We start from the raw sequence: 12,336 nt of genomic DNA, 5'->3' as shown, positions 1-12,336 counted from the left end.
ACATTATCAGACCGACAGAAGCCTTTGCTCATCCTGCCTGTGAGAGAGCATAGGTCAAAGGTCAGGACATTATCAGACTGATAGAAGCCTGTGCGAGCAGAGGTCAAAGGTCAGGACATTATCAGACTGATAGAAGCCTGTGCTCATCCTGCCTGTGAGAGCAGAGGTCAAAGGTCAGGACATTATCAGACCGACAGAAGCCTTTGCTCATCCTGCCTGTGAGAACAGAGGTCAAAGGTCAGGACATTATCAGACCGACAGAAGCCTTTGCTCATCCTGCCTGTGAGAGACCAGAGGTCAAAGGTCAGGACATTATCAGACTGACAGAAGCCTGTGCTCATCCTGCCTGTGAGAGAGCAGAGGTCAAAGGTCAGGACATTATCAGACTGACAGAAGCCTGTGCTCATCCTGCCTGTGAGAGGACAGAGGTCAAAGGTCAGGGCATTATCAGACCGACAGAAGCCTGTGCTCATCCTGCCTGTGAGAGGGCAGAGGTCAAAGGTCAGGACATTATCAGACCGACAGAAGCCTGTGCTCATCCTGCCTGTGAGAGAGCAGAGGTCAAAGGTCAGGACATTATCAGACCGACAGAAGCCTGTGCTCATCCTGCCTGTGAGAGGGCAGAGGTCAAAGGTCAGGACATTATCAGACCGACAGAAGCCTGTGCTCATCCTGCCTGTGAGAGAGCAGAGGTCAAAGGTCAGGACATTATCAGACTGACAGAAGCCTGTGCTCATCCTGCCTGTGAGAGAGCAGAGGTCAAAGGTCAGGACATTATCAGACCGACAGAAGCCTTTGCTCATCCTGCCTGTGAGAGGACAGAGGTCAAAGGTCAGGGCATTATCAGACCGACAGAAGCCTGTGCTCATCCTGCCTGTGAGAGGGCAGAGGGCAAAGGTCAGGGCATTATCAGACCGACAGAAGCCTGTGCTCATCCTGCCTGTGAGAGGGCAGAAGTCAAAGGTCAGGGCATTATCAGACCGACAGAAGCCTGTGCTCATCCTGCCTGTGAGAGAGCAGAGGTCAAAGGTCAGGACATTATCAGACTGACAGAAGCCTGTGCTCATCCTGCCTGTGAGAGAGCAGAGGTCAAAGGTCAGGACATTATCAGACCGACAGAAGCCTTTGCTCATCCTGCCTGTGAGAGGACAGAGGTCAAAGGTCAGGGCATTATCAGACCGACAGAAGCCTGTGCTCATCCTGCCTGTGAGAGCAGAGGTCAAAGGTCAGGGCATTATCAGACCGATAGAAGCCTGTGCTCATCCTGCCTGTGAGAGAGCAGAGGTCAAAGGTCAGGGCATTATCAGACTGATAGAAGCCTGTGCTCATCCTGCCTGTGAGAGCAGAGGTCAAAGGTCAGGGCATTATCAGACCGACAGAAGCCTGTGCTCATCCTGCCTGTGAGAGAGCAGAGGTCAAAGGTCAGGACATTATCAGACCGACAGAAGCCTGAGCTCATCCTGCCTGTGAGAGAGCAGAGGTCAAAGGTCAGGGCATTATCAGACTGATAGAAGCCTGTGCTCATCCTGCCTGTGAGAGAGCAGAGGTCAAAGGTCAGGACATTATCAGACCGACAGAAGCCTGTGCTCATCCTGCCTGTGAGAGAGCAGAGGTCAAAGGTCAGGACATTATCAGACTGATAGAAGCCTGTGCTCATCCTGCCTGTGAGAGAGCAGAGGTCAAAGGTCAGGGCATTATCAGACCGACAGAAGCCTGTGCTCATCCTGCCTGTGAGAGCAGAGGTCAAAGGTCAGGACATTATCAGACCGACAGAAGCCTGTGCTCATCCTGCCTGTGAGAGGACAGAGGTCAAAGGTCAGGACATTATCAGACTGATAGAAGCCTGTGCTCATCCTGCCTGTGAGAGAGCAGAGGTCAAAGGTCAGGACATTATCAGACCGACAGAAGCCTGTGCTCATCCTGCCTGTGAGAGAGCAGAGGTCAAAGGTCAGGACATTATCAGACCGACAGAAGCCTGAGCTCATCCTGCCTGTGAGAGAGCAGAGGTCAAAGGTCAGGGCATTATCAGACTGATAGAAGCCTGTGCTCATCCTGCCTGTGAGAGAGCAGAGGTCAAAGGTCAGGGCATTATCAGACCGACAGAAGCCTGAGCTCATCCTGCCTGTGAGAGGACAGAGTGCACTACTTTGATACTTCACAAATAAAAATAAAATAAATTAATGAAAACATTGAAATAAACAAAAGCTGGTATTTTTATGAGATATGAATGAATAAAACACTGAAAAAATAAAAATAGTACCAATGGGTTAATAAACTATCAGATTCATCTTTATGTAAAAATAAAAATAAATCTTTAGATGAATCGACTAGTTAAACACGACTGATGGATTAGGCCTAACAGAGTTATGAGCAGCCCTGGGTTGCCAGCTCCAGTGTCCGCGGGTTAAAGGTTCAATCTGTGGCATAAATTGTATTTGACTAAAATAATTGTATTGAAATATTTTACATTATTCCTCCAATGATAAAACTGTGCTAGATGATACGTTTCGGGAGGGAAACCTGAGAGTTATGATTACTAGGCTACTGTGTGTGTAAGCTGATATGAGTGTGGCCCATACAGGGACTGTAATGTGTGTGTTGTTGATGAGTGTGTGTGATGTCTGGTCATTAGCAGGTCTGACTGGGTTTACACAGACCTGGCAACCCTGGGAATGAGACATGCAATCCTGTCAGAACCTGTCAGAATGAATGGATAAATGAGCATCATCATCATCTTCCTCTCACCCGCGTCATCTTCATCAGTCTTCGCGCGTTTACTCGCTCTGCTCCTCCTCTTCATCATCTTCACTCATCAATACTTCATCAATATCTGATCTGATTATGAGTCACACACGTCAATCATCTCATCGGCGGCTCACCGCGCGCGCTCTGCAAGCGGGACTTATGTACAATCTTCCTCAATAAATATAATTTACAAGCGCATACATATGATATGATCAAAAATCTAATGAAAACACGACGGTGCAAGACAAGACCGGAAGCGCTCTGCTGTCTGTCAACAGGAGTAGCGGATGTGACGTCACGGAGCAGAACAGCGCCACAGCACCGCTCATGGCCGGGTGTTTTCTTTTAACTATTCTTTATATTTCTTCATATTTTTTATATCAACTACACGTTGATATTTTTGTATTATTTCCTTAATACGTATTGTTGTGTTCTAATTTAGTTGTTTCACACTGTAAACTGAATGTTCAAATAAACCCGCTTGTGGCCGCCAAGAGAACTCCACATCTGTATTAATCTAAAACAATCTCACTAATAATATTAATAACTTAATTTAGTTTTTATATTCTCAGTTTAAATTTGTGTTTAGTAATTGTATGTGCGTTGTCATGTTTATACGTTTTATTTCATATTTCTGTTCACCTTTAATTTCAATTTAGTACCTGATATATATTTTGATCTCTTTTTCAATAATAAAAAACTGTATTTAAATGAATGGATATTAATTTAGCAAACAATTTAATTAATAATATAGTATTATTTCCTTTTATTTGAGGGAATATTAGTAAAACCAAATCTACTTACGAAAACATTTACGTATAAATAATTACGATTTGTAATGTATAAATCTAATATAAATCTAGTCAACGTTTCCTTACATGAAGTGCAGTGTGAAAATACATGTGTCAGTATTATATCTCACTTTGCTTTGACTCAACCTCAACATTTCCCCACACCCACGGGAAGTGCTGAAGTCTCGCGAGACTCGGAAGTGCAGCTGAGAGGAGCGTGATTCCGCTGAGAGCTGCTTACTCGAGCGTGTGACGCTTCTCTAGCGCGATGCGAAGAGTTCAATCCCTGTTATTAGCATGAATCATAAGTAAACGCGTCTAAATCTCCGACAGGATCAGTAATGGAGGTCAACTCGAGCGGCGCGTCTCCTAAAGAGGAGGGCGAGCTAGAGGACGGAGAAATCTTCGATGACGAGCCGCAGAGGCAGAACGCGAGGCCTCCGCGACGCGCCCGGCCCAACCGGCCCGCGATGAACAAGAGAGCGCGTTTACCGGGCCCGGGGCTCAACAATAACGCCCCGCTGCCGCTGAGAGCCGCTCACCCGCCCTTCCCCTTCGACGCGACGCCGCGGTCCGGCTTCTGGGAGCGCAGTCACGGCGCGTTGGGCCGCTTCAGGTACCGCGACTGGACCCGCGACTGGACGGAGAACCGCGGCTGCAGGATCGAGTCTCCCGGGAGGAAGCGTATCCTTACATCAGCCGCAACACTCGAGCTGAACCGCCACAGTAACGTTAACGCTGTGGGAGAATATCACGGTATACCGCGGTGTGAAATACTAGGTTACGCTTTATTTTTAAGATGTCATTGTTACAATGTAAGTACTGAGTAATATTAAGCAACTACATGTACTTACTATTGGGGTAGGTTAGGGTTTGGTTGAGGTTAGTTGCATGTAATTATGCATAATTTACTGTTATTACTATGGTAAGTACATGTAACAAGGACACCATAAAATAGTGTTACCAAATATTATAATCTGGTACCACAATAATGTGCCGTCACGATATGACTGCTGTATTCACGTTAGTTGTTTACACTTTTTCCTCTTCCGATGTCCGTGTGTGCTTTAAGTCCAGCCAGTCGATTCTGCTACTGTAACTTTAAGACTTCGGTATGTAAATGTGGTATTTTATGATTGGCTAACCTCTGTGCACCGTGAATGTGATTGTATGTTTACAGGGCTGCACAATTAATAGAATTCATAATCGCGGTTACAATGGATGCCACCACGATCATGTAATCATTTAAAGGCGCAATTACAAAAAAAAAGTTAAATTAAGTTTTCAAACGATGGCATTAAGCTAATTTATTAGCATATATATATATGTGTGTGTGTGTGTGTGTGAAGTGTCCAGCTGGTGTGTGTGAAGTGTCCAGCTGTGTGTGCGCTGCTTGACGGTTGCGCTTCTTGACGGCTGCGTCTCAGAGAAGCCGGCGGGCAGGAGTCAGCCGCGGAGGATGGGGAACAGCTTCCCGAAAGCCCAGGCCGTGGACGAGAGCTTCGAGGCGCTGCTCCTGAAGTACAAGCAGATCCAGCTGGAGCTCGAGGTCATCCGCAAGGAGGAGCGCATGGCCCTGAAGGAGGACGAGGAGCCGGAGCCCGCCGCGGCCCCGCTGGAGGAGAAGGCGGCGCTGGAGGAGAAGAAAGCGTTTCAGGCCTTCAACCTCAAGCCTCTCAGACAGAAGCTGCTCACGCCGGCCGAGAGAGACGCGCTCAACACCGGCAGACCCGAGAGAGACGCTCCGAGCACTGAGAGAGACGCGCTGAGCGCTAGCAGACCCGAGACAGATGCGCTGAGCGCTAGCAAACCCGAGAGAGACGCGCTGAGCGCTAGCAGACCCGAGAGAGACGCGCTGAGCGCTAGCAAACCCGAGAGAGACGCGCTGAGCGCTAGCAGACCCGAGAGAGACGTGCTGACCGCTAGCAGACCCGACGCCGACCCGCAGAAGGACCTACAGGATCAGGGTAACTTGCGCAGTTCTCGGCTACGCTACAGAGTCACACACTCCTCTGTTATAGAGAGAGCGCATTAAGCCACGCCCATACCGGGGGGGCAATCCCGCCGGCTCCAGTGAGTGTGTGAAACTAAAACGTAATTTCTGACTTCTAAAAGATACACACTCACTGGAGCCGGTGTGGGCGTGGCCTGCGCGCTCTCATTATTATCATCATATTGAGGTATGGCACCAGTGGCATCTTGTGTTGTTTTCTGGCAGCTGTGGAGGAGGAGGAGTGTGAAGCAGACCTCAGCATCTCTCCAGTGCCTGACGAGACTCCGGTCGGCCCAGCCAAGGTACACACACACACACACACACACACACACCTGAGACTCGCTGGACACTGAACTGAATATTAAACTATATTTACAATCTGGAAAGTGGAACATTGAGCGGTTATTATAACACTGGTAACTCTTTAGTTTAGGGTCCCAGTCTCACTATTAACTACTAGGATATGGCTGATTATTAGTTCTTATAAAGCGCATATTAATGCCTTATTCTGCATATATTCTACATCCCTGACTCCTCCCCGTGCTAACTCAGTAAGCAGAGATTATGAGTTGGCGGCGCAAGTGTTGTTGGGCTGTGGCGGTGACATGAACTGCTGGCGAGGACAGGGAAACAGGAAGTGTGTGTTAACTTCTGCATGCAGTGACTGATCATGATGAGGTGTGTGTGTGTTGGAGGAGGCCGATCACATGTCTACTGCGAGCCAGAGTCGCTGTACAGACCCCTTTTCAGTTAGTAAACATGGGGATGTTTGTTTGTGGGCGGAGCTTAGGTGGAGGCGGAGCGATCCCTCTGGCTGCTACACTAACGCTAGTGTGCCAGTTTTGTTAGCTTGTTTTTTACCATGACTGGAGGAAATCCGATTTGATCTTAATGTGCGAGCTCACTCACTGTCCAGGAGAGCTCTGCAAAAGTTAATTTTAACGGACGGAAGCAGATTGGCCGAGCCGTACACGCTCCCTCACTGATGGACGATCTGACAGGAGTAACGTTAGCCTCCGGTCGAGTGCCGGACTTCTGACCGACCCGAGAGAGAATATATGAATATTTAGATGCCCGTAACTATGTGCTAATGCTCACGTACACGACTCGTGTGGTGCGACCCGAGGTTCTGCATACCCAGCGCCAAGACGACGACGATGTTAATGATGCAATCTTTATCATGTGAATATTTTCTAGAAATAAAGATTCCAGATACAGCATATTCAGTTTATAACTGTATTTGATCACTCTTTCTTACCAGGTTCTTCAAAAAGTCGAGTCACAATCAATCAGAACTACAATCATGATTCACAAATAATCACAAGCATTTAGAAAACATTATGCGATAAAATGTAAAATTGGAGCCTGTACTCCGTCGATTCTAGAACCCAACAACACAACAAGAGGACATTTAATAATGATAATAATAATTTAAGCTGCTTATGATGATGCTGAATCTGTGCTGGTGTGTATTGGCGCCTGCAGTTTTCGCTCAGCTAGCGGCGTGACGGAACTGTGACGTCTGGGGGTCTATAGGCCAAACCGCTCGAGGGATCAGATCTGCTGCAATATAGAGCGGGAGCGGCGCGTGCTCCACTGACTTCACTCCTATTGGTTGTCACTCCCGAAAGTCGCTCTTCATTTGCATAAAGTTAAACAGATCTCAACTTTGTCGCGTCGCCAGACACGCCCCATCAGGTCGCCGACGGCCGCGCGTGTCGGAAAACGCCCGCTCCCGTTTGAAATGAATGGTAACGTGTCGCTTGTAGTGTGAACGCAGCGTAAGGCTGTGTGACGCGGCGGCTCTGATGTGTGTGTCCAGTGGCATGTCAAGCTCTCTAATCACAGTGACTGAAAATTATTATAGGAGTCCCACATTTACTAAACTAACAGGATTCATATTCGTTTGGTTTCTCAGTGTTGTACTCGCTCGGGGAACATAAGTCCAGTGTCCTCATCTATACAGCGCTGTACCAGTGTAGAGTCTCACCGCAGCTTTACAGAGATCACAGTAACGGTGTTCAGCTTTACAGAGATCACAGGAGATTACAGGAACAGTGTTCAGCTTTACAGAGATTACAGTAACAGTGTTCAGCTTTACAGAGATCACAGGAGATTACAGTAACAGTGTTCAGCTTTACAGAGATCACAGGAGATTACAGTAACAGTGTTCAGCTTTACAGAGATCACAGGAGATCACAGTAACAGTGTTCAGCTTTACAGAGATCACAGGAGATCACAGTAACAGTGTTCAGGCTTTACAGCAGCTCTAGAGTAAAGTTATTGCCCAGATAAAGTTAGTTTTGATTGATTCACTTCTGTTGTAAAGATCATTAGTGATTAACACGACACGTTCTAACAGAAAACCCCTAATGCGCTCCGGCTCATGTAACATGAGAACGCAAACCCTGACACCAGTGCAACTGTGCAGGTGTTGAATCATTGTTTTAAATAAAGTGTTCACTTGTGTGACGGGCAGATGACGGAGGAGGACGAGCTGTCGGAGATGCAGCTGAGACTCCTGGCCCTGCAGTCCGCCAGCAGGAAGTGGCAGCAGAAGGAGACGCAGGTGCTGAAGGAGAGCAAGGACAAGATCTCCAGAGCCGCCCGAGCGCCGCCGGACAGGAGCGACAGCGACCGCAGCAAGACGAGCCGCGGGAGCGCCCTGAGCCGGCCGCCGGAGGGAGCCAGAGCCGCCAGGGCCACGCCGGACAGGAGCCGGGTCAAGAAACCAGCTCACCTGAGTAAGACCCGCTCCCTGAGCACCAGCCTCACACCTGGCCGACCGCAGAGCCTCACTGTGTGTGTGTGTGTGTGTGCGTGTGTGTGCGTGTGTGTGCGTGTGTGTGTGCGTGTGTGTGCGTGTGTGTGCGTGTGTGTGCGCGTGTGTGTGTGTGTGTGTGTGTGCAGCCAAGCAGGCGTGGAGGAAGCAGCAGCTGCGCACCTGGAAGCACCAGCAGGAGCAGCAGAGGCACCAGCAGGAGGAGGAGGAGGAGCGCAGGAAGAGGGAGGACGAGATCCGCAAGATCCGAGACCTGTCCAACCAGGACGAGCAGTACAACCGCTTCATGAAGCTGGTGGGGTCCAGGCATCACGCGCGCGGCAAGGTCAGTCACATGGCCAGTCACTAGGGCTGTGTATCACCAATATCTGTTTATTGAATAACCAGTGTTATAGCCAGGGGTGCACATAACTTTTTCAGTGAGTTACTCAGGTGAGGACCAGGAGATGGTGTTTGGTACTCACCCCATAATGTAGCGTAGCCACAGCTGTCAATCATGATGTCACATTTCCGTTTTTATAGCATAAAATAACTAACTAAAACCAAACTAATTAAAAAAACTAACACTTAAATTTACATCAGCGTGGGGGGTAAAAACTACCTAAAATGATAGAAAACACCTTTGGAAAAGATTTATTTAAAGTATTATTTGATTGTTCAGATATATTTATTTGTATAAATTAAATATAATGAATCCTTATTAAAGATATTAAACAGCAGTGAATTTTCTCTTTTTATTTTGTTATTTGATCAATATTAAGTGTACAGAAGGCATTAGGTTTATTACGCACTGTCACTTTAAGACCAAGTGTGCAGATCCAATTGCACTGATGCACTGTACATTCTGTAAAGACATAACCGACTGTGTTTACGTGAATACTCTCCAAAACTGACATTTAGACATAATGTTGTGTGTATTTGTCCATTCAGACGCGAAAGAGAGCTCAATTCAGTCCTTGCGCGCTGTCTATGTGCAGGACTGCACGCTTCGGGTCGTGTGTGTGTGTGTTCGCACAGAAAAGCATACCGAATAAAGCTCTCTTTCGCGTCGTCTCTCTTATTCAGATCTATCCATGTCTGCTATTCTCTTTATCCCAGACGTTTTTTAACGATTTGAGACATGCATCAAGCGCATGCCAACTCGTGTGCGCCGGGTAGATCAGCACGTTACAATTCAAATGTGCGCATCTACCACAAACGCAAATCAGTTCTGACTGGATCTCTTCCCCAATCGTCCCTCCCTAATTTCCGTCTAGTTTTTATTCGTTGACGTGGTCGTCATTTAAAACGTGAAAAAATAAAATGAACACTGCCTTGGTTGCATTTTGGCGACAGTTACCCTTAAAGTACGCAAAGGCGCGTAGTAACACAAGTGGCATTACGCATTCCTGATTTTTGTCGCGCATGCGTACCTGCGTACCAGTTATGTGCACCCCTGGTTATAGCAGTTGTGATGACTGAAAAAAACATATGGAAAAACATATTCCATAAAAGAAAAAACTGTAACAACTGAAATTTAAATTAGTTTTTGCAAACTCTTTTAAACACCTAGTATTTAACAATTTGGTCTAATGTTTTGGAATGCGCAACAGAGTCATTTCTTCACATTACGTCTCGCTCAGCTTCACACACACCCGGGGAACTGCTGCTTCTGGTGTTGTGTAGTGTTGCTCACACTTGAGAAGCAATAGTCTGAAGCCGTTATTCTCGACAACACTGTCTGTGAATCCTGACATATGAAGCGCATTAATGCATTTGTAATCTTTTGAGATTGATTTCAAACTTTGAAAAAAGTGTTTGAATAGTCTAGTATCCAGAAATACTACAGAAATCGAATAAAGCAATCAAATGTAGAATAAAACTGGGCAGTATTTTTGTCCTGACTAAATTAAATACATATATTAATCCAGATTCCTTAATATTAAAGCCATCTATTGATGTTTTGACAACAAAATGAATGACACATGGCTGCCTTCAGCTTTAACAGCTAGTGCACGGACGTTCGAGCCCTGAATTGGCTACAATCAAAAGCACAACAGTATCGATACGCGCATCGCCAGGAGTTCATGACGACGTATTGATATTCTGAGCACAGTCACATGACCACACACCGCTGTCTGACGCCATGTGACCTGTGCTCTCCCCCAGTCCACAGACGGCGAGCCCAGGAAACTGGCCAAGCAGAGCCTGGACTCCTCCGGGAACCTGTACCAGTACGACAACTACGACGAGGTGGCGATGGACACGGACAGCGAGCCCAGCTCTCCAGGTACTGGCCAACACCGCTGACCCCCTGACCTCTGACCCTGACCTCGCCCTGTAACCCTCAGTGTCCATGTCGTTTCAGCCGTGTCGCCGTCGCGTGATGATGCGTTTCCTGTGTTCCCTCTGGAGTCCACACCTCTCAGACAGGTACGCTCACACACTCCCTGATAAACGCACTACTGAAGCTTGATTCGGGCAGACTCTGTTTGGGGGTTTCATCTGTACATCTGGCAGCACTAGTGGGGACGTGTTACCAATGCAAGAGAACGCAAGTGTCAGAGAGAAGTGTTGACCGGATAGATAACGCGAGGGCGGATGATGAACACACCACTGATGTAACTCCCGTGCTCTCGTCCCCGGTGTCGTGTGCTCAGGGTGTGTGTGTGCATCAGATGGAGCTCGTGCGCCCGGCTCCTCCTCTTCCTCCACTGCCGCCCCCTGATGAAGACGAGCCGCCGCCCAAACCACCCTTCGCCGACGAGGAGGAAGAGGAGGAGATGCTGCTGCGGGAGGAGCTGCTCAAGGCCCTGGCCAACAAACGCTCCCGCCCAGAGGTGTGTGTGTGTGTGTGTGTGTGTGTGTGTGTGTGTGTGTGTGCGCGTGTGTGTGCGCTCAAGGCCCTGGCTAACAAACGCTCCCGCCCAGAGGTGTGTGTGTGTGCGTGTGTGTGCGCTCAAGGCCCTGGCTAACAAACGCTCCCGCCCAGAGGTGTGTGTGTGTGTGTGTGTGTGTGTGTGCGCTCAAGGCCCTGGCCAGCAAACGCTCCCGCCCAGAGGTGTGTGTGTGTGTGTGTGTGACGATGTGTTGTGTCCCTCAGGAGTCCTCCAGTATTAGTGTGTGTGTGTGTGTGTGACGATGTGTTGTGTCCCTCAGGAGTCCTCCAGTATTAGTGTGTGTGTGTGACGATGTGTTGTGTCCCTCAGGAGTCCTCCAGTATTAGTGTGTGTGTGTGTGTGACGATGTGTTGTGTCCCTCAGGACTCCAGTATTAGTGTGTGTGTGTGACGATGTGTTGTGTCCCTCAGGAGTCCTCCAGTATTAGTGTGTGTGTGTGTGTGTGTGTGTGTGTGACGATGTGTTGTGTCCCTCAGGACTCCAGTATTAGTGTGTGTGTGTGACGATGTGTTGTGTCCCTCAGGACTCCAGTATTAGTGTGTGTGTGTGTGTGTGACGATGTGTTGTGTCCCTCAGGACTCCAGTATTAGTGTGTGTGTGTGTGTGTGTGTGACGATGTGTTGTGTCCCTCAGGAGTCCTCCAGTATTAGTGTGTGTGTGTGACGATGTGTTGTGTCCCTCAGGACTCCAGTATTAGTGTGTGTGTGTGTGTGTGTGTGACGATGTGTTGTGTCCCTCAGGACTCCAGTATTAGTGTGTGTGTGTGACGATGTGTTGTGTCCCTCAGGACTCCAGTATTAGTGTGTGTGTGTGACGATGTGTTGTGTCCCTCAGGACTCCAGTATTAGTGTGTGTGTGTGTGTGACGATGTGTTGTGTCCCTCAGGAGTCCTCCAGTATTAGTGTGTGTGTGTGACGATGTGTTGTGTCCCTCAGGACTCCAGTATTAGTGTGTGTGTGTGTGTGTGTGTGTGACGATGTGTTGTGTCCCTCAGGACTCCAGTATTAGTGTGTGTGTGTGTGTGACGATGTGTTGTGTCCCTCAGGACTCCAGTATTAGTGTGTGTGTGTGTGTGTGTGACGATGTGTTATGTCCTCAGGACTCCTCCAGTATTAGTGTGTGTGTGTGTGTGTGACGATGTGTTGT

The 12,336-nt window shown here is 48.1% G+C and overlaps 2 protein-coding genes across 4 annotated transcripts in view; one reads left to right on the top strand and one right to left on the bottom strand.

Moving 5' to 3' along the window:
* Positions 1-3,115, bottom strand: part of znf276 (zinc finger protein 276) — a 70,116-nt gene extending 67,001 nt beyond the window's left edge. The window contains exon 1 of one of the 3 annotated variants that reach the window (XM_079603404.1): positions 2,746-3,115. In XM_079603404.1, the coding sequence (XP_079459530.1) occupies positions 2,746-2,803 (58 nt within the window). In that variant the 5' untranslated portion in view covers positions 2,804-3,115. The remainder of the gene's footprint in view (positions 1-2,745) is intronic. The other 2 variants (XM_079603406.1, XM_079603405.1) reach the window with 2 other exon arrangements.
* A 602-nt stretch (positions 3,116-3,717) lies between these two features.
* zfc3h1 (zinc finger C3H1-type containing) overlaps positions 3,718-12,336 on the top strand; it is a 41,258-nt gene continuing 32,639 nt past the window's right edge. Inside the window, exons 1-8 of the mRNA XM_079604534.1 lie at positions 3,718-4,220; positions 4,964-5,503; positions 5,755-5,831; positions 8,009-8,273; positions 8,440-8,636; positions 10,460-10,580; positions 10,659-10,723; positions 10,951-11,130. Coding sequence (XP_079460660.1) covers positions 3,878-4,220; positions 4,964-5,503; positions 5,755-5,831; positions 8,009-8,273; positions 8,440-8,636; positions 10,460-10,580; positions 10,659-10,723; positions 10,951-11,130 — 1,788 coding nt within the window. The 5' untranslated portion in view covers positions 3,718-3,877. The remainder of the gene's footprint in view (positions 4,221-4,963; positions 5,504-5,754; positions 5,832-8,008; positions 8,274-8,439; positions 8,637-10,459; positions 10,581-10,658; positions 10,724-10,950; positions 11,131-12,336) is intronic.

The sequence above is a fragment of the Phoxinus phoxinus genome (assembly GCF_949152265.1).
Source record: "Phoxinus phoxinus genome assembly, chromosome: 25".
NCBI lineage: Eukaryota > Metazoa > Chordata > Actinopteri > Cypriniformes > Leuciscidae > Phoxinus > Phoxinus phoxinus.
This window is presented reverse-complemented; position numbering and strand designations above follow the sequence as displayed.